Source organism: Mauremys reevesii, linkage group 20, assembly GCF_016161935.1.
Source record: "Mauremys reevesii isolate NIE-2019 linkage group 20, ASM1616193v1, whole genome shotgun sequence".
Taxonomy (NCBI): Eukaryota; Metazoa; Chordata; order Testudines; family Geoemydidae; genus Mauremys; species Mauremys reevesii.
In genome coordinates, this window is record NC_052642.1 from 2,723,115 (window position 1) to 2,745,092 (window position 21,978).

General features: G+C 47.0%; 1 protein-coding gene across 3 annotated transcripts in view; it reads right to left on the reverse strand.

Annotated features, from left to right (window-relative positions):
• Nucleotides 1-8,794: 8,794 nt before the first annotated feature.
• The window catches only part of LOC120387580 (myeloperoxidase-like), a 48,855-nt gene continuing 35,671 nt past the window's right edge, over nucleotides 8,795-21,978 (reverse strand). For all 3 annotated transcript variants that reach the window (XM_039508504.1, XM_039508506.1, XM_039508505.1), the window contains 3 exons: nucleotides 18,655-18,892; nucleotides 11,493-11,704; nucleotides 8,795-9,308 (listed from right to left, as the gene is read on the reverse strand). In XM_039508504.1, the coding sequence (XP_039364438.1) occupies nucleotides 9,286-9,308; nucleotides 11,493-11,704; nucleotides 18,655-18,892 (473 nt within the window). In that variant the 3' untranslated portion in view covers nucleotides 8,795-9,285. The remainder of the gene's footprint in view (nucleotides 9,309-11,492; nucleotides 11,705-18,654; nucleotides 18,893-21,978) is intronic.

Below are 21,978 nucleotides of genomic sequence, written 5' to 3' on the forward strand. Positions count from 1 at the left end.
TGGCTGCTTCCGGAGTGCAGCACGGAGCCAGGACAGGCAGGCAGCCTGCCTTAGCCCCACTGACCAGGAGCTGCACAAGGCAAGCCTGCGCCCCAACCCTAAACCCCAACCCCTTGCCCCTGCCCTCAGCCCCCCCAAACCCAGAGCCTCCTCCTGCACCCCAAACCCCTCATCCCTAGCCCCACCCCAAAGCCCAGAGCCCTCACCCCCCCTGCAGCCCAACTTGTGCCCTGAACCCAGAACCTCCTCCTGCACCCCAGAGCCTGCACCCCCCCAGCCCAGAGCCCCCCCCACCATGAACCCCTCATCTCCAGCCTCACCCCATAGCCCTCACCCCCTCCCACACCTCCACCGCATGCGTCAACCCACAGCCTCATCCTGCACTCCAAATCTCTCAGCCCCACCCCCCCAGCCTGGAGCTCCCTCTTGTAACCCCAAACCCCTCATCCCCAGCCCCACCCCAGAGCCCACCCCCCCCGCTGGAGCCCTCACCCCCTCCCACACCCCAACTACCTGCCCCAGCCCAGAGCCCTCTCCCACACCCTGAACCCCTCATTTATGGCCCCACCCCAGAGCCCTCACCCCCTCCCACACCCCAACCCCCTGGCCCAGCCCAGTGAAGTGAGTGAGGGTTGAGGAGGGCGAGTCACTGACCCAGGGGGAATGTGGTGAGCAGGGGTCAGGGCCTCAGGGAAGGGGTGAGGCAGGGGGCAGAGCCTCAGGGAACAGGCAGGGCTGGGGTGTTCACTTTTGTGCCAATAGAAAATTGGCAACCCTCACCCAATGGCCAGAGGCCATAGATTCGCCCCAGTCGACAGGGCTGTAAGATCTAGCAGCCGGAGTCCGTAGATTTGCCCCTCTTAGCAGGGCAGTAAGGCCTAGTGGCCAAAGTCAGTCCATTCACCCCTGTTAGCAGGGCAGTGGTGGCCAGTGGTCTCACTCAGGAAGGGGGCCACCATGCACAAAAGAGGGGGTGGCAGCCCAGGTAGGGGGTCCAGGCCCTCCCTCTGCCCCAGACCCCAGCCAGGGCCCTGGCAGTGGCACATGCCACTGAGTCAGCAGGCAGGTTCTGACTCAACATCCCAGGTCACTATCTAATTGCCCTGGGCTGCACCCTACCATAGTTCCCGCTGCTGCAGTCTGAGCCTCTCTGCTATCTCCAGGTTCCCCAGGCTGTGTTGTCCCCGGCAACTCCAGACTCAGCAAGGCCTCCATGGATACCTTGGTGTCTGCCTGGGTTGCAGCATCTCCAGCTCCCACGGCCTCAGGCTTCAGCTGATCCTTGGCTGGAGCCAGCAGCAAGCAAGCATCCTTCCTCATCGGCAGTCAGCAGCAACTGAGCTCAGCTGCTCCTTTTTATACTAGTGCACTTGGAGCATGCCCAGTACAGTGGCGGGGGTGTGGTTTCCTCGGCCCACAATGTAGGGTTAACCCTTCCTCACCCAGTGCGGGGCGAGTGTGCCCTGTCACACATGCCCAGAGTCCTCAACCAATCACCATCCTTAAGCTACAGTTCATTTGAATGAAACAAGTTCATTAGTTGTAATGAGTCAGTGATGTGGAGGAGACAACACAGATGGTGGGTTCCTTGACCCAACCGCCATAGTTCTTCAAAGGTTGATTTGCCCCACGTACAACTTAACATGAAGTTGCTAGTGCAATCCATACAGCAAAACAACTCAGCACAAATCTCTCAGCACAACACCTCCAGACACAGCCCAACACATCCCCCAGCATAAACCAGACACAACTCAATGCAAAATCCCTCAGGACAACTCCCTGTAAACTGGAGTCGCAGCTCAGGGTGGGCAGTGCAAGTGCTGGGGAGGGGGCCGCAGCCCAGGGACGCACTCTGGGTGCTGGGGAGGGGGACACAGGTGCTGGGGGGGGCACGGCCCAGGGGCCTGCACGGCCCAGGACGACTCTGGGTGCTGGGGGAGCAGGTGCTGGGGGAGTTGCAGCTGGAGGGAGGGTGCAGGTGCTCGGGGGGTGGAGCTTGGGGAGGCCGAGACAGGCTTCCTACCCAGCACCTGGGAAGTGACGGCCCCAGCTCCCTAGCTCTACGTGCTCCTCCGCTCCGCCCCAAGCCCCGGTTCGGCAGCTCCCATTGGCTGGGAACCGCAGCCAATGGGAGCTGCGGGGTGGTGCCTGGCTGCTGGCAAAGGCAGAATGGGGAGCTAGGGGAGCTGAGGGTAGGGTGACCAGATGTCCTGATTTTATCGGGGCTGTCCTGATATTTACTTGTTTGTCCCACGTCTCGACCGATGTTGGGATTGTCTCAATATTTTGCACTCTGGCGCACAGGAAGAGGGGTCTCATGCACCCAACTCAGCCCTGGCCCATTTCCAGCAGTTTACAAGAAGGTGTGAGTAACAGTAGGGAAAAAATTAGCATGGGGAAATAGTTTTTACTTTGTGTAATGACCCATCCACTCCCAGTCTTTATTCAAGCCTAATTTAATGGTGTCCAGTTTGCAAATTAATTCCAATTCAGCAGTTTCTCGTTGGAGTCTGTTTTTGAAGTTTTTGTTGGAGAATTGCGACTGTAATTCAGTGACCAGGGAGATTGGAGTGTTCTCCAACTGGTTTTTGAATGTTATAATTCTTGACATCTGATTTGTGTCCATTTATTCTTTTGCAACTCCGATTGCAAACTGTCCGGTTTGGCCAATGTACATGGCAGAGGAGCATTGCTGGCACATGATGGCATATATCACATTGGTAGATGTGCAGGTGAATGAGCCTCTGATGATGTGGCTGATGTGATTAGGTCCTATGATAGTGTCCCTTGAATAGATATGTGGACAGAGTTGGCAATGGGTGAGTATTTGCTTCAAGTTGGGGGGCCGTCTGTAAGCGAGGACTGGCCTGTCTCCCAAGATCTGTGAGAGAGTTATGAGGAGAGGCTGAGGGAACTGGGATTATTTAGTCTGCAGAAGAGAAGAATGAGGGTGGATTTCATAGTTGCTTTCAACTAACTGAACGAGGTTCCAAAGAGGATGGATCTAGACTGTTCTCAGTGGTAGCAGATGACAGAACAAGGACAATGGTCTCAAGTTGCAGTGGGGGAGGTTTAGGTTGGATAATAGGAAAAACTTTTTCACTAGGAGGGTGGTGAAGCACTGGAATGGGTTACCTAGGGAGATGGTGGAATCTCCTTCCTTAGAGGTTTTTAAGGTCAGGTTTGACAAAGCCCTGGCTGGGATGATTTAGTTGGGAATTGATCCTGCTTTGAGCAGGGGGTTGGACTAGATGACCTCCTGAGGTCCCTTCCAACCCTGATATTCTATGATTCTATGAATATAATTAATACATAATCTAAAGATCAGGCAACAATAGGCAGTGCAGCTAAGCTGTGAGTCTGTCATACTAAAGACCTGGTTTTGGTTACTAATTCTGTCAAGAGAGATCCTGTGTAATTTCATTTGAAAAATAATAGAAGGAAACCACTTGCTTCCCTCTTAGGGAAGGATGCTGAGCTGTACTGAACAGACATGGTGTGAACACCTAGGAACACAAGTTTCCCTCAGTGGGGAAGAGGCATATGTAGAACCTCTAATCTCCTGGCTTCCAGCCCGCTGGGTCTTCCCTGAAGCCAAAGGGAACGCTGGGGTGGAGTCTCATGTCTTCAGAACAGTGACTGACGTTGCAGCTAAAACAGCCAAATGCAGAGCATCCCATGGAGTCTGGAAACCTTGAGAAGACTGCTCCCATGAGGCTCTGTGCCGGTGGAGAAGGGCGGCAGGGAGCAGGGTCCTCAGAAGGCAGCTCTGAGTTGCTCCCTCTCTCCCCCCACAAATAGCATTATTATAACAGAGTTGCCATCTCTCCAACATTTTTCACAGTGGCAGGATTTCAGAGGGGGCTGGAGCTTGTCTGGTGATGCTGAAGCTGGCAGAGTCTCTCTCCTCCACTAGCTGCTTTCACGGTTGGAGGGGACAGCAAAGAGCCCAGCAGCCTGGCATGGCTCTGCTCCCTCCTCCCATTCTGTGAGAAACACAGATAGGATGGTCCTCTGCTCCTCCCCCTCTCCACTGGAGCACCTGGCCTGGGAAGGGGCAGAGGGAAGGTGAAGAGTCCGTGGAGCCACTCCCGCCCAGCCTGCAAAGGGGGAGAGAGGACGCTGCTGCAGCCCCCTAGGCCAGGAAGATGGGGGTAAAGAACCCTAGGAGGAGCAGAGGGGAGGGTTGGGGCTGATGAGTGGAGCTACCTGACTAACTGGGGAAGCATACCTTCACCCAAAGGCGATTGCATCAACCAGACTTGTAATCTCATCAAAGACTACAATCAGGTTAGTTGGCAAGATCCATTTTCCATAAAACCATACTGGCAGCTACTAATTATATCATCCTATTCTTTAACTCTTTAACAATTGATTCCCATCTCAGCTTTCCATTATTTTCCCCAGGACTGAGGTCAGACTAACTGATTTATAGTTACCCAGGTCACACCGCTTTCACTTTTTGACTATTGATACAATATTAGTACACTTCCAGTCTTTTGGAATTTTGCTGGTATTTAAAAATTTATTACAAATTAACATTGGTGGGCCACCAATCTACTCCAGATAACTCTTTTAGGACTCTTGAGTGCAAGTTATTCAGGCCTGCTGGCAGGGCTGAAACATGGTTCATCAACCTCATGTGACACAAATACATCAGCCTGCTTCTTTTCAAATACAGAGCAGAAATATTTATTGAACATTTTCTGTATCATCATAAATTATTTTGCCATCTCTATCTAGTAGTATACCATTACCATACCATTTTAGAATTTTTTTAGATCCTAATAATCTTTCAAAACTCCTTCTTACGCACAGCACTACCAGACTTAGATTTTTCCCTGGTGTCTTTAGCTTCCCTTATCAATATTCTACCCTTCATAACTACTAATTTATATTGATTTCTATCTATTACCTTTTATTTCAATGTCATATATTGGGTTTTTTATGTCTTTATTTTATTTATTGCTGCCTCCACCTCAACACTGAACCATGATGGGCTTTTAATCAAAATTGTCCTCTTTCTTGATTGTAAAAGTATGGCTTTTTGAATATCTAACACATTCTTAAAGAAAACCCAATTTTTATTCACATTTTTCTTTCTAAATGTTTTTCACAATCAATTTCACTCAGAATTTTCCTCAGCTTCGAGAAATTAGCCCTCTTGAAGCAATAAATCTATCTATCTATCTATTTATGTTGGAACTGTCTTCTGTTTGTCCATAATGATGTACTCATGTCATGATCACCGGTCCTGAGGCAACCACCAACTTTCAGTCCACTGATAAATTCACCTCTAGCTGTCATAATGAGTTCCAAACCAGAGTTAGCTCACGTTGGGTGCAATTTGTGTTAGCTTTTGCATTAGACAATTATTATCTATAATTTTTGGAAACTGGAATTGGAGATCTTCAGCATATGTCTCCTAAATTAAACTGCCCCATAACAACACCATTTCTGTCAACACATAACAGGCAGATATGTTCTATGGTCCAATTTAGTGACCTGTAACAGACCCCGCCACCAGTACCCTGCCGTGGGCTTTGTTAGGTAGCACACTGATCTATCTGCATTCGAGATCCTCCGTGGTTCTGAGTTATCAACAACTCTAAAACAGGTAACAGGGTCTTTACTGTAGAGTGCCACCTCCCCTCCACCTCTATTATCCACTCCAGCCTTCCTAAACAGGTTATAGCCTTGTCCCACAAGCTTTCAGTAATGCCAGTTATATCCATTTTTTATCCATCAATGAGCATTTCTAGTTCCTCTTACTTGGTACCCAGACTCCTAGTATTAGTGTATAAGCAACTGAAGCATTTCTTCTCTTCATGTTATTTGTCACATCCGTTCAATTTGTTCATGATGTTTGAGATTTGTAGCACATTTGCCTCCTTAGCATTTTTCCATGCGTCGATAGTTAAATGCACTCCTTGCTGTTTCAGCTCGTCTTCAGCCAGGAAGATTAGCCCCCTACTTGTGAGATGCAGGCTATCTCGTTTGTACAGCCCCTGGCCCACTGGAATGTGGCCCAATGAGCCACAAAGCCAAAACCTTCAGCCTCACACCAGCTGTGCAGCCAGCAGTTCACCTGCAGTATTTTTTGCCTTCTCTTGCTGATGAGGTTGATAGGAGCTCTAAGGAGATCACTTGGACTGTCCTCTTTTTCTACTCCCTTCCAAGATGCCTGAGATTTTGTGTCATTTGTGTGGTTCCATGTGATGCTTTGTCTTTGGTTCCAGGGTGTATCACTGTCAGAGGAGATTTGCCAGACATCTTCCTAATAATCCTGTCTAATCCTACAGTGACACCTCGTATTCACTCCTGGGAGACAGCTCACCAGCCTCTTGTCCTCATGTCCCTTGCTGAATTCTCTATCCGCTCGTCTTACCATGGACTTGCTGATGATGATTGTTTGCATTCTTAGGATGGCTGAAGAACCTTTCTTGGTAGCTGCTTGCTTCATAGCACATCAGGTATGTCCCTTGTAGTTCTCTGTTCCATGCCTCCAGAGACTGGTTCTTCAGGGGTTGACTTGCTGAGTATCTGAAAACTTTTTGATACTACAGGTCAGGTTGAATGACTTCGGTCACATTAATTTGATGAAAATTAAAAAGAAATAATCTTACATTGATATATTTTAAATAATTTTGCCCTCTGAGTAAGGCACTGGGAGTAAGGAACCAATTTCAGCCTTGTGGAAGCCGGTCCCTTCGATCCCCCATACTTACTCTGAAGCCTCAGCTGGGACGTCCTGTCTCCTCTATGGGGGGCTGGGGGGTTTCATTCGCAGCTGTTAGTCTGAGGGGCAGTGGTTGATTTGTACCAGGCCTGCTGCAGTTCTCCTCCCTCAGTTTCTGTCACAGCATCACATGCCCCAGGAAGCTAAGGGAGGCCTCTGCTGCACAGGGACTCGGCCGGGCAATTTCTTTTCAGCACTTTCTACTTTAGCTACTGCCTCTGAATTTGAGCACGTACCTGCCGAGTCCCTGCACAATACCTCTCGTCGCTCACCTCCCTTCACTACTTACTGCTCTCATTGCATTGCACCAGGGAAAGGAAAGTCAGCCTCTGCTCCAAAATGCGTTTTATTGGGTGATGCGTTACACAGACAGTGGTTATACAGCAGACATAGCAAGTCAAGGCCTGTTACAGGAGAGAAGAAGAAGTTGGCTTGCCTCTCACTTGGGGAATGGTGGGCTATGCATGGAATGAGGCTATGTGAACTAGATCTGCTCTAGAACAAATTAATTCAGGGAAGTTCTGTGGCTGTGTGATACAGAAAGTTAGACGAGGTGGTCACTATAGGCCCTTCTAGCCTTATAATTAGTTCAACTGTTTCAGGTATTACTTCAGTTCCATGCTAAGAAAAGGGAAAGAAAGCTCATTTACAAACACAGGCTCAAAAAAGAGTCACTGCCACCTTTATTGTGCCCAGCTTCCGACATAAATTGGCATGGCTGTAACAAACAGCTTCCTGCCTCCCCGGGGATGCGATCATGCTTCTGCTGCTTAGACCCAGAATCAAACCATTCTGATGACAGAAGAGCTCTAACAGAGAATGATTTTCTTCTCCAACTTTGCTTATTCCAGTTCTACCATGACACAGGGGCACATGCAGTGACTGAGAGAGGCCTCCGTGTTCCGAGCAGAAGGGATGAAAGCCTTCAAGCCCTGACAATCAGAGGAGTCCCCTGTTGTGTAATGCTGAAGATCCCACTGTGGCTTTGTGACTGTCACTAACAATTACTGTTCACGTACCAAACTCTCAGCCTCACACAGCAGAAGATTCTTTGCACTGATGCCTGAGTTAATTAAATTAACTGAGGATTAAATTAAACTGCCAGAGGAACCACACGAGTGAACACAAGAGTTTTCCAAATGTCTATGGCCTATGTGACTGGATAGCTAGGCACCAAATCACCCACACATAGGGCTGCTCTGCACAATTCTAGCCACTTTAGCAGGGCACAGCAACTCTAATGCCAGCGGACCCTGTCCCAGAAAGCGAAACGATTATCAATGCATCAATTGCTGGTGGATTCCCCCTGCCTAGGGGAATCCTGAGGTGGCACAGAGCTTGTGTAATGTCTCCTACACCTCAGCTGCCAGATGGGGATGGAGCCAGGGGAAAGGAACCATAGTTAAGGCATCCCTGCACCCCATTGGTCATCATCTTCCAGCTGCTCTAATGAGCACCAGGGCTGGTCCCATCACCCAGGTTTAGGATGCAAAGACTCATGCCAAGTGCTTTTTCCCCAGCCCAGAGAACTGTGGCTGCTGTGCCAATTTCCTTTCAAATATGGTGCTAACACTAGTGGCACGTCCTTCATCTGTGACTACCACAGCTCTACAGTCTGTGAAAAGACTAGGAATTAAGGAGTTAATGTCTTATTCCTTCAATAGGGACAATCTGCTGACTCACCATTCCAGGAAAAACAGCAAGAGAAGCTTTTTCATTATAAAGAAACCAAAGAACAATAATTAAGTGGCATCCTATGGCTGACAATCGTTACTGTCTCATTCACAGGCACTCCTGGGAACTCAGCAAACTATGTTTCTCTTAAAGGAAAAGTTCTAGTGATTTGTTATAGTAAGTCAGGCCTGGTCTACACTAAGGGGTCGACTAGACTCCGAGAGTCACTTTCGACTGGCCACCGCCCAGCGGGTGGTGGTGAGTTCCGTCGACGCGCGCGAGGGCGGGGCGCCCGCCGCGATTAGACGCGGATCGACGAACTCCGATTCGAACTCCTTTCGTCGACTACTAATCGCGGAAGTATGGACCTGCCCTCAGAGAGCAAAACAGATTTGTAGTAAATAAGAGACATGTTAAAAGTTCATTTCAGTGAAATTCTAGTGCATCCGTTGGACTGCCTTTGTCCTACAACACCAGGTCCCAACAGAGACCCAGGTAGTTATGGAAAATCAGACAGAAAGAAATGGCTCTTCAGACAAAGCTGATTTGGGCCTAATTTCATAAGACAGCAGCTTCCTGGCTGATTGTGAATTATTCTGTTGTCATTTTGAAAACTCATTTTGGTGCCGTTCTCTGCTCTGTAATGTCATGTTTAAAACATTGCATATATTGCACTGGAAAGTCTTTTAACAATGCTCACGTTAATTTGGTTGCATCTCACTGAAAAGGCCTCATGCAAAACAAAATCAAGCCAAACGATAGCACTTATGCCGGGTATTCCAGGCAGTAAAAGCATTGGACTGAATGTGGTAAAGAATCCTTGCAGGCAGCATCCTGAATCCAGCCCTCCAGGGGAACTTCAGCGTCCATCATTAGTAGTCACCGGATGCTTCTTCTGTGGGGTGAAATGGGCAAGGTGTTAATACAGCAGTGAAGGCCCCGGGAGGCTGGGATTGTGTTTTATCTCTATGAGCTAAGCAGGAACAGAAGGACAAGTAGAGATGTATCGGACAAAGAGGAGAGAGACAAGATATCCACCAATGGATGCCCTCAGGCTCTGGGGGAGGTGTTCACCTTGCCCAGCTGGAGTCCAGTACAGCAAAGCAGGATTCCCTTCTGAGTAGGCACAGGAGCCAACAGATGCCAAATAACCTTTTAGAAGTGCGACTTCTAAGTCGGAGACATCTACCAATGAGAACTCTTGACACTTTGTGTACAGTGTCCCTCACGCCCCTGACATTTTAACCAATAGAACCAGAGCATGCAAATCTACTGGTCAGGAAGGGTGGCAATTGGTTGTATGTCACAATGGGTCCACCTGATTTAGTCTATAATCGTAACAATTAGATAAACAGTTAATTTCTAAGTTTTTCCAATGTAGCTTGGGCATGAAATGTCAGTGTTTTATCTGTTGCCTATTAGCTGGTTACTTAGCTGCTGAAGAAGGGAAGCGATGTAGCTCAGCTGAGAACCTGAAGGATCAGAAGGGGCAGAGGAGCTCCTGAGTTCTGCAGGAGGACAAGGCAGGGAAGCACCTACCAGCCCTGCTCTAGCCTGCTGGGGGAAGCCCTGGGCTGCAAGCCAGAGCTTGCATGGCAGTAGAGATCTCCTCGAGCCAGACCTCACCTCTCACGTTTCCTCAGATACCATCAGTCAACACTCCCAGGCTGCAGCCACCCAGTGTTCCCTGGTTACCAGGATGGCTGTTGTGTGAGAAGGGGATCCACTAGCCTCTGCAGCTCACCTCTGCCAGCTCCCTGCACCAGGACTCCCCTTGGCAAGCCATAGAGAAGCATCCTCCTTCTGCAGCACTGAATTGCTCCTCACGTCCATCCCACAGCCCCTGTGCTCTTTGCATTGCCCACTGGCAGAGCTGGTGCTGGCCCACGGGGGGCCCTAAGCGGGAATATCCCCCCCACATACACACACACACAAACACACACGCACTACTAAACCGGGCAAATTCTTATAATAAAAACTTAAGGACCCCTTGAGCTGCTCGGGATCCTAAGCAATTGCTTAGTCTGCTCATGAAGCCCAGTAAGCCAGCTCTGCCCACTGGGCTCCCGCTCGGGCTCCTCACACACCTTCTTCAGTTGCCAGGAGCTCCAGGGCATAAATGAAAACAGTTCTGAAGAATAATAGAAACAAGAAGCCAAATCCCATGCTGCAAAGGGACCTGCGTCTGAGATCTTAGAGACTTTTCTGGGTGGGCTCCAGACATTCTGTGAATTTTTAGCTCTGGGGACCCAGACAAACATTAGATTGAAAAGCTAAATTTGGGAAAGAGGCACTTTTAAACCTTTAGACATTCAACATACTCCAGCCACTTAGTCCACGTCCAGGTCTGGGGGAAATATCAGAAACAATATCTGTATTCAGAATCTTTCTTCATAGGAAATAAATGAAATAAATTGTGGTGTAAAGTGGAAATCTCAACTCAGCCTTATCTATGGATCCCTCAGCAATTATTTGCTGAGCACTGACAATGTGCTCAGCACAAGACATAGCAAGGACAGAGGGCCAGGCTGGAGGGATTGCTGCTCTGACCCAGTATGGTCATTCTGACGTGACAAAAGAGGTAACAAGCCAAACGTTTCTATAAAGTCATCCCTGGCAGCCCAGGTCAGCTTTCCCTTTGACCAGCAATGCTGATGGGCTGCGTACCCATGAGCTTACTCATAACAGAGCCAATTTTCAAGCCTGGGTGCCTAAATGGAGGCATCTATATACCAGTTTTTGGACCTAAGAGCCAGCTTTACAAAGCTATTTAGGCACCTAAATATGTAGATAAGCACCCAGCGGGATTTTCAAAAGCACTTCAGTGAATTACATGCCAGACTCGCATTGATTTTCAAGGGAGTTAAAGTATCTTAATCTGTTTAGGTGCTTTTGAAAATCCCACTGGGCCCCTATTTGCATCTTTAGGTAACTAAAAACCTTTGAAAATATGCCCTGTAAGTATTTATCTAGGCCCCTAAATGCAGATGCAAACATGCGCCTTTGAGTATCCTACTTTGAAAATTGAGTTTCCCCATGTTACGTTGAGTGCAAGCCAGCCAATTTACTCTGTACCTACCTTCCCCATCACGTGTTGATCTCCAAGCCGAGAGGTCCAGCTTCTGTATCTGATTGCAGTTCACAAAGTCTCTGGGATATCTATTGGCGTGGAAAATATCCCTAGGAACCTCAGTAATGTGGGTGTTATCACAGATGATGCGTGGCAAACTGATCCGTCTCAGGGCGCCTCGCTGCTGGGAAGTGAAAATCCCGGTGTTCTCCCACCAGAATCTGCCCAAAACAGGAAAACAGCAGCACCAGATTTTATCCTGTGGGTTTCTATAGACTCGGGATCATTGGCGTGTCATTTCCAGTGAAACCTGAACACCAGCAACACCTTTCTCTTTGTGAGCTTTGCCATGAATGGGCCTTTGTAGTGCGGCTGAGTGTGAGGGACCACTATGCTCCCCCGGGTGGGCGGAGCCAAACCTGCCCCGCACCCCTCACTGGAAGTCCCAGGAGCTCAGCTGCTGCTGAGCCAGAGGAGAGACCAGACGGCCCTGCCAGAGCCTGGCCGAGCCCCGAGCGGCCCGACACTTTGCCATCGGGGAGGCAGACGAGGACCCCGAGGAGCTGCCGGAGCTACCTGTGGCCAAGTACCCTGACAGAGGGGGGATCTTAAGACCAGGACTCGGTATTGTCCCTATAGGGCAGTAATGGGAGGGCTGGACCTGCAGAGGCTGCTCCTTAGCCAGGTAGAAGTTAAGGATGCCATATCACCTGCTCCGTAATTCCTCTTTCCGTAAAACGTAAACACGAGCATGCCCCGTGCTCATGACAGCTATTGCAAAGCGCTTGCCTACAAGCTATCTGGCCAGATTCTTGGCCCATCTTAACTCCCCTTTGGGTGGCTAGTGGCACAGAGGGGACTAAAAGCTAGCTTAAGGCAGAAATGGAGGAGACCCCCCCAGAGTGTGGGTTTCATCCTGGGGGTCACAGCCCCCTCTTCCTTCCTATATTGCTAAATGGGTAAGGGGCCCCAGTAGAAAAACCCAAATGGTTGAGAATCACGGTCCTAGGAAAAGGGAAACCACAGCTGTCATAGGGCATGCCCGGTAGCACCTATTTCCTGCCCAGGCAGGGGGTGTTTTGGGGAAGGAGGCCGCATGTTTAGGATGGGGCCAGAACACAATGCGTACTGCAGTGTTTCGAGCTGGCAGAGCAGCCCCTTGAGGTACATTATCCACTGGTGCAAGTTAGAGAGGCCCAGAGTCTGCTCTAACTTGTGCCACGGTGCAGTTTGGCCCTCAGTAGTTGTGAGGATTGGAGTGGAGTGGAAAGTTGGTGAAAAGCCACCTATAACCCCCTCTTCAGGTTCTGCGAGTGCTGCTGTGTGTCCGTGGGGGCCTGCCCGCTGTGCAGCCAGGATCTAACGCAGTTCTGTGACACAAGCTGGACTTTCTGTAGCATGAATACTGCTAGTTAGAACTCTGTGGTTTATCTGGCCCAACCAGCGCACAGATCCAGGAATGTGAAAATGAAGAGTTTCCATGGCCCCAGATGGGGAAAGGCAGCTCCAAAAGTGCTCTTGTTAAAGGAACTTTGTTTTCACCTACAATCCATCGGTGATCTTCCAGAAAACACCATCCTGGCCACTATGGATGTGGAAGCCCTCTACACCAACATCCCACACAAAGATGGACTACAAGCCATCAGGAACAGTATCCCCGATAACGTCACGGCAAACCTGGTGGCTGAACTTTGTGACTTTGTCCTCACCCACAACTATTTCACATTTGGGGACAATATATACCTTCAAGTCAGCGGCACTGCTATGGGTACACACATGGCCCCACAGTATGCCAACATTTTTATGGCTGACTTAGAACAACGCTTTCTTAGCTCTCGTCCCTAACACCCTTACTCTGCTTGCACTACATTGATGACATCTTCATCATCTGGATCCATGGAAAAGAAGCCCTCGAGGAATTCCACCATGATTTCAACAATTTCCATCCCACCATCAACCTCAGCCTAGACCAATCCACACAAGCGGTCCATTTCTAGACACTACTGTGCTAATAAGTGATGGTCACATAAACACCACCCTATACCAGAAACCCACTGACCGCTATACCTACCTACATGCCTCCAGCTTCCATCCAGGACACACCACACGATCCATTGTCTACAGCCAAGCTCTAAGATACAACCGTATTTGCTCCAATCCCTCAGACAGAGACAAACACCTACAAGATCTCTATCAAGCATTCCTAAAACTACAATACCCACCTGCTGAAGTGAAAAAACAGATTGATAGAGCCAGAAGAGTACCCAGAAGCCACCTACTACAAGACAGACTCAACAAAGAAAATAACAGAACACCACTAGCTGTCACCTTCAGCCCCCAACTAAAACCCCTCCAGCGCATCATCAAAGATCTACAACCTATCCTGAAAGATGACCCCTCACTCTCACAGATCTTGGGAGACAGGCCAGTCCTCGCTTACAGACAGCCTCCCAACTTGAAGCAAATACTCACCAGCAACCGCACACCATACAACATAAACACTAACCCAGGAACCTAACTTTGCAACGAAGCCCGATGCCAGCTCTGTCCACATATCTATTCAAGTGACACCATCATAGGACCTAACCACATCAGCCACACCATCAGGGGCTCATTCACCTGTACATCTACCAATGTGATATATGCCATCATGTGCCAGCAATGCCCCTCTGCCATGTATATTGGCCAAACCGGACAGTCTCTACGCAAAAGAATAAATGGACACAAATCTGACATCAGGAATCATAACTTTCAAAAACCAGGGGGAGAACACTTTAACCTCTCTAACCATTCAGTGACAGACTTGAAGGTGGCAATTTTGCAACAAAAAAACTTCAAAAACAGACTCCAAACAGAGACTGCTGAACTTGAATTAATATGCAAATTAGATACAATTAACTTAGGTTTAAACAGAGACTGGGAATGATTGATTACACTAATTGATTCTATTTCCCTATGTTAAGTTCTCCTCACACCTTAAGAACATAAGAACATAAGAACGGCCGTACCGGGTCAGACCAAAGGTCCATCTAGCCCAGTATCTGTCTACCGACAGTGGCCAATGCCAGGTGCACCAGAGGGAGTGAACCTAACAGGCAATGATCAAGTGATCTCTCTCCTGCCATCCATCTCCATCCTCTGACGAACAGAGGCTAGGGACACCATTCTTTACCCATCCTGGCTAATAGCCATTTATGGACTTAAACACCATGAATTTATCCAGTTCTCTTTTAAACACTGTTATAGTCCTAGCCTTCACAACCTCCTCAGGTAAGGAGTTCCACAAGTTGACTGTGCGCTGCGTGAAGAAGAACTTCCTTTTATTTGTTTTAAACCTGCTGCCTATTAATTTCATTTGGTGACTCCTAGTTCTTGTATTATGGGAATAAGTAAATAACTTTTCCTTAACCACTTTCTCCACATCACTCATGATTTTATATATCTCTAGCATATCCCTCCTTAGTCTCCTCTTTTCCAAGCTGAAAAGTCCTAGCCTCTTTAATCTTTCCTCATATGGGACCCTCTCCAAACCCCTAATCATTTTAGTTGCCCTTTTCTGAACCTTTTCTAGTGCCAATATATATTTTTTGAGGTGACGAGACCACATCTGTACACAGTATTTGAGATGTGGGCGTACCATGGATTTATATAAGGGCAATAATATATTCTCAGTCTTCTTCTCTATCCCCTTTTTAATGATTCCTAACATCCTGTTTGCTTTTTTGACCGCCTCTGCACACTGCGTGGACATCTTCAGAGAACTATCCATGATGACTCCAAGATCTTTTTCCTGACTCGTTGTAGCTAAATTAGCCCTCATCATATTGTATGTATAGCTGGGGTTATTTTTTCCAATGTGCATTACTTTACATTTATCCACATTAAATTTCATTTGCCATTTTGTTGCCCAATCACTTAGTTTTGTGAGATCTTTTTGAAGTTCTTCACAATCTGCTTTGGTCTTAACTATCTTGAGCAGTTTAGTATCATCTGCAAACTTTGCCACCTCACTGTTTACCCTTTCTCCAGATCATTTATGAATAAGTTGAATAGGATTGGTCCTAGGACTGACCCTTGGGGAACACCACTAGTTACCCCTCTCCATTCTGAGAATTTACCATTAATTCCTACCCTTTGTTCCCTGTCTTTTAACCAGTTCTCAGTCCATAAAAGGACCTTCCCTTTTATCCCATTACAGCTTAATTTAGGTAAGAGCCTTTGGTGAGGGACCTTGTCAAAGGCTTTCTGGAAATCTAAGTACACTATGTCCACTGGATCCCCCTTGTCCACATGTTTGTTGACCCCTTCAAAGAACTCTAATAGATTAGTAAGACACGATTTCCCTTTACAGAAACCATGTTGACTATTGCTCAACAGTTTATGTTTTTCTATGTGTCTGACAATTTTATTCTTAACTATTGTTTCAACTAATTTGCCCAGTACCGACGTTAGACTTACCGGTCTGACTTGCCGGATCATTTAAATATTGGCGTTACATTAGCTAATTTCCAGTCATTGGGTACCGACGCCAATTTAAAGGACAGGTTACAAACCTTAGTTAATAGTTCCGCAACTTCACATTTGAGTTCTTTCAGAACTCTTGGGTGAATGCCATCTGGTCCCGGTGACTTGTTAATGTTGAGTTTATCAATTAATTCCAACACCTCCTCTAGTGACACTTCAATCTGTGACAGTTCCTCAGATTTGTCACCTTCAAAAGCCAGCTCAGGTTTGGGAATCTCCCTAACATCCTCAGCTGTGAAGACTGAAGCAAAGAATCCATTTAATTTCTCCACAATGACTTTATCATCTTTAAGCGCTCCTTTTGTATTTCTCAGTCCATAAAAGGACCCCACTGATTGTTTAGCAGGCTTCCTGCTTCTGATGTACTTAAAAACATTTTGTTAGGACCTTTAGAGTTTTTGGCTTTTCTTCAAACTCTTCTTTGGCTTTTCTTATTACACTCTTGCACTTAAGTTGGCAGTGTTTATGCTCCTTCCTATTTGCCTCACTAGGATTTGACTTCCACTTTTTAAAGGGAAGTCTTTTTATCTCTCACTGCTTCTTTTACATGGTTGTTAAGCCACAGTGGCTCTTTTTTAGTTCTTTTACTGTGTTTCTTAATTTGGGGTATACATTGAAGTTGGGCCTCTATTATGGTGTCTTTAAGAAGCGCCCATGCAGCTTGCAGGGATTTCACTTTAGTAACTGTACCTTTTAACTTTTGTCTAACTAACCCCCTCATTTTTGTATAGTTCCCCCTTTTGAAATTAAATGCCACAGTGTTGGGCTGTTGAGATGTTCTTCCCACCACAGGGATGTTGAATGTTATTATATTATGGTCACTATTTGCCAGCAGTCCTGCTATAGTTACCTCTTGGACCAGCTCCTGTGCTCCACTCAGGATTAAATCTAGAGTTGCCTCTCCCCTTGTGGGTTGTGGGTTCCCTTCTATGGGACATCTCAATTATCACTTCAAAGGTTTTTTTTCTCCTGCTGATGATAGCTCATCTCAATTGATTGGACTCTTCCAGTTGGTATGGCTACTTCCACCTTTTCATGTTCTCTGTATGTATAAATATCTCCTGTCTGTGTGTTCCATTCTATGCATCTGAAGAAGTGAGCTGTAGCCCATGAAAGCTCATGTTGAAATAAATTTGTTAGTCTCTAAGGTGCCACAAGTACTCCTGTTCTTTTTTGTTTTCACCTGTGAGTGCTGAGAGTCATCACTTTATCACGCCATCCTGTCCTCAGCCCATCAGTGGTGATATCTAATCATACACACAGGAGAGGCATATAAGATCCTGTATTGTATTCTCCTCCATTGCTGAGTTGCTTTCTTCATCCCCTCCCCATCTTTCTTCTTATCCTCTCAAGAGTGGCGCCAGGGTTTCTGGCGCCCTAGGCAGAATTCGGGGGGGGGCGCATTTTGCACGCTCCCCACGGGGCATGCATGAGCTTCCGGTTCTGCTCCTGTCGCACCACCGAAGAAGGACCCTCCGCCAAAATGCCACAGGCGACAGCGGCAGTCATTGCCGAAATGTCGGCGGTAGCTCAATTGCCTGCCACTGTTTTCCACGGCACGTGGGCGGAAGGTCCTTCTTCAGCAGCATGACTGGAGCAGAACCCAAAGCTCCTGCACGCCCCATGGGGAGCTCGCAAAATGCCGCCCCCCAAATCCTGGCGCCCTAGGCGATTGCCTAGGATTGCCTAATGGAAGCACTGGCCCTGTATTCTCTCATTCTCTTGGCTTTTCATTGAATCCTGAAATCAACTACTGCACTCATCCAAGCCTGCCTTGTCTAAGGAGAAAAAGTCCAACCAGGTGACACCCCTCATGAGAATGTGAACCAGGGTCCAAGTAGCAGGTGTCATGGTTGACTTGCCAGCCAAAGCATCCAATCGTAACTAAACAGCAGTCCACTGTTCCAAAAACATCAAGAAAAGACATATTTCACCCATCTTTTCTATCCTGTCCCTCATCCATCTTGTGTCTGTCTGTATGATAGCAACAGGATAGGTGAATGTCCTTCACACATCAGGACTGACAGTAGAATTAATCCTTACCTTTTCAGCAAAGAAAGATTATTAATGAAAAAAAGGAAACTGATGTTTTGACGCTGAAAGGAGAGAGTCTTTGATAGGGTCAGACTAAGGTGGGTTTTTTTTGCATAATCACTCAACCACAGTTTCAATATAAATGCTTGTTTTAATTCCTGGGTTTTTCTTGAGGATGCAGGGTGTGTGTGTGTGTGTGTGTGAGAGAGAGAGAGAGAGAGAGAGAGAGAGAGAGAGAGAGAGCAATCAATAAACTTTAAACTTGAATGAATACTTTTGGGTGTTTGCCAAGTAACCAAGAACAACCAAGGCCGCTGTGAAAAGTAACCCCTGGCCTATCTATCACTGCTGAATGTGGGACAGTGAAAGAATTTATAAACACCTTTAACTCTTTAGGCCTTTAAGATCAAAATCCTTACAAAAGATCCCCAAAATGGAGGGACCCAGAATGCTTTTTTAAATGCTGGCCCAAGGGAATATCTACTTTACCAGGAAGGAAAGAAAAGTTTTGGAAGATGAACAAAATCATATATGGAGCTCGCATTCAGCTCCCCAAAACAAACAGCCTCTTACCCTTAATCACTGGGACTCCTGTCTTTGTATGATCGCTTACCTGTCCCCATCTCGTAATCTTCTGAACTGAGATCCAATGATACAAGCCATGGTGGGCCCAATTCTGCCATTGGGAACAAACGGCTCCGCGAGTGCCCCAATCCAGATGTCGATATTGTCTGGTGTCCCGTACAGGTTCATGAACTTCCTGGCCAGCTCACTATTTCTCAGCACCGCAGAGAGTTCAGCCAAGTTGCGAGGCTGTGAGAGCCCACAGAATTGCCTCCAGGCGTTATACCCTGCAGAACCAGAGCAGAGCAGTCAATACCTCCATCTCCCTCCCGTTGGTGCTAGCAAGTTGTTCCTCTTCCTTTGGGTGACTCAGTCACATATTTGTTTCTAGTGTATTTGAAGACTTTTCTAAAGCTCTCCCCTTATTGTCTCTGTTTTTCTGTTCTTTGTGTCAACTCTTTGCCACTTTAGTTCCAATGTGTACCTTACCTGGCCTGGCCTGTATGGTTCAGGCAGGATGTCTGTTCTTTAGATAATGCTGTTTTAGACGCAATCCTTTCTTGCCTGACAGCTTTTACTCTTTCTTTGTTTTGGTGTCAAAGGCACATGAATAATTGTGTCTCTCTATGGAGTCTTCAGTTACTTTCAGGCTCCATTTACAGTTTAAGATTCTAATATATTCTGCTACCTGCTCTTACTCAAGATGATCTTTGGCTGTCTAGACAGGAATGTTGAGTAGAACTAGTGAGGGGCTGTCATCTCGGAATACGTCACGCTTGGAACACTACATCCCATTCTGGTCTCCACACTTTAAAAAGACTATTGAAAACCTGGGCAGGGTTCAGAGAAGAGCTACAGGAATCATTTGAAGTCTGGAAAGTACAACGTACACTAAAAGATTTAATGAGCTCAATGTATTTCACTTATCAAAGCAAAGATTAAGAGACTCGCTGATCCTGGTCTATAATTACCTGTCTAGAGAAGGCCCCAGGCATTAGGGAGCTCTTTGCTCTAGCAGATAAAGGCAGGATATGATCCAATGGCTGGAAGCTGAAGTTAGACAAATTCAAATGAGAAATAAGTTGCACCTTTTTAATAGTGAGTGTAATGAGCCATTGCAACAGATTAGCAAGGGAGGGAGTAAATTATCCTCATTTAGAGGGTTTTAATCAATTTGGGTTTCGTTCTAAATGTTCTGTTCTAGTTCAGACACATGGTACTAGACCCAATAGTGTTTCCTTACATAGCAGGGAAGAATTATTCCCTCCACTGCAGGAAGGGCAGGCTGGTGTTATATGGTCTGTGTTATGCTGGTCAGATTAGATCCTAGAGGTTATTTCTGGCCTTGAAAACTGTGAATTTATCACCATTCCTCATAGTTTTGAAATCTGCCCTATTAAGTTTCCCACCACAATGCTATCGTAGTTACAATATCAGCCTAACTGGGCAGTGATCACCGCTAGCCCAGGCAGCTCCTATGCTCCATTTTAATGTTATTAACTCCTGTCTGTTACTCAAGACTAAGGGCTTGTCTACACTGAAAATGCTGCAGCTGCACCACTGCAGTGCTTCAGTGAAGACGCTACCTACCCCAACAGGAGGGGTCTCCCATCGGCATAGGTACTCCACTTCCCCGAGAGGCGGAACTAGGTCTACACCAGGGACTAAGTCGGTTTAACTGCGTCACTTAGGGGGGTGGATTATTCATTCGCCTGAGCAATGTGGTGATACTGACCTAATTTCCCAGTGTAGACCACACCTGAATTGAGAATTGCTTCTTCTGTAGGCACCTAAACAGGCTGATGTAAAAAGGTATCATTTTGGTACCAAACTGCTTCTCCAAACCATTCCCAGATTCATAGAGTGTAAGGCCGGAAGGGACTATTAGATCATCTAGTCTGACCTCCTGTGTAACACAGGACCGGAATTTTAGTTTATCCTGTGTTGAGCCCAAGGCCTGGTCTACACTGGGGATGGCAGGGGGGGAATCAATCTAAGATACGCAACTTCAGCTACGAGAATAGAGTAGCTGAAGTCAACGTATCTTAGATCGACTTAGAATCACTTACTTTGCATCCTCTCGGCGCGGGATCGACGGCCACCGCTCCCCCATTGACTTTGCTTTCGCCTCTTGTCAAGCTGGGGTTCAGCAGTCGATGGGAGAGCGATTGGGGATCAATTTATCACGTCTACACTACACACGATAAATCAATCCCCGATAGATCGATCACTACCTGTCGATCCGGCGGGTAGTGTAGACGTACCCCAACAGTCTGTGTCTGAGGAAAGCATCTCTTCCAGAAAGGCTCCAGTCTTGCTCTGAAGACTTCAGGAGGTGAGAATCGACCACTTTCCTTGACAGCTTGTTCCAATGGCTCTATTAAAAATGTTGCCTTATTTCCCATTTGAATTTGTCTGGTCTCAGCTTACAGCCATTGGCTCTTGTTCTGCCTTTCTCCACTACATTAAAGAGTCCTTTAGCACCCAGTATTTTCTCCCCATGAAGGTACTTATATAGTGTAATCAAGTCGCTTCTATATCATCTTTCTGATCAGCTAGATCAGCTGAGTTTTTTAAGTCTCTCACTGTAAGGCATTTTCTCCAGCCCTCAAATCTTTTTGTGGCACTTCTCTGTATCATCTTCAATTTGTCATCATTTTTTTCTCATTGGAGACACCAGAACTGGACGCAACATTCCAATACTGGTCCCACCAATGCCCTACACAGAGGTAAAATCACTTCCTTATTCCTACTCACCGTAGTCTAGTGAAGGGGCACATCTGCCACACAATAAGGAGGCACACACAGGACATGTGAGAAGATGTGATTTGTTGAATCAAACAGGCAGCATGGTTCAGGAGCTGGGCACAGAGTTAGATTGCAGCAACTCCTGAATTTTAGTCCTGGCTAGGCAATGACTCTTGCAGACAAGTCATTAGTTTCTATGCCAGTTTTGCCATTTATCAATTGAAGATAATGTTTGTTGTGACACACAGAGAAGAGTTCATCAGTGACCATTTGCACCATTCTGTGCAATGTGATGTGAATGCAAAGGATTATGCTGCTGAGCACCTAACTCCAGTCAGCTCCTAGCTCCACCTCGGCTGCTAACTCAGTGGCTAACTTTTCTACCTACTGGTTTACTGTGGCATAGTAAAGTAGACCAGACCCAGAAGAGATCCCTGCAGGATCCCCAAAACACTGGGCTGTTAATATTTACTCTCCATGTCAGACTTTTTTTGTCCCAGGGTATGTGGATGGCTTAAGGCTGACTACATTTCTCCCCATCTAGAATATACTGCAATTTACATTCATTCCTGTGGGGTTTGGCATTTTGGTTTTTCCTTTTTTTCTAGAGTTGTGTTTCTGAGAT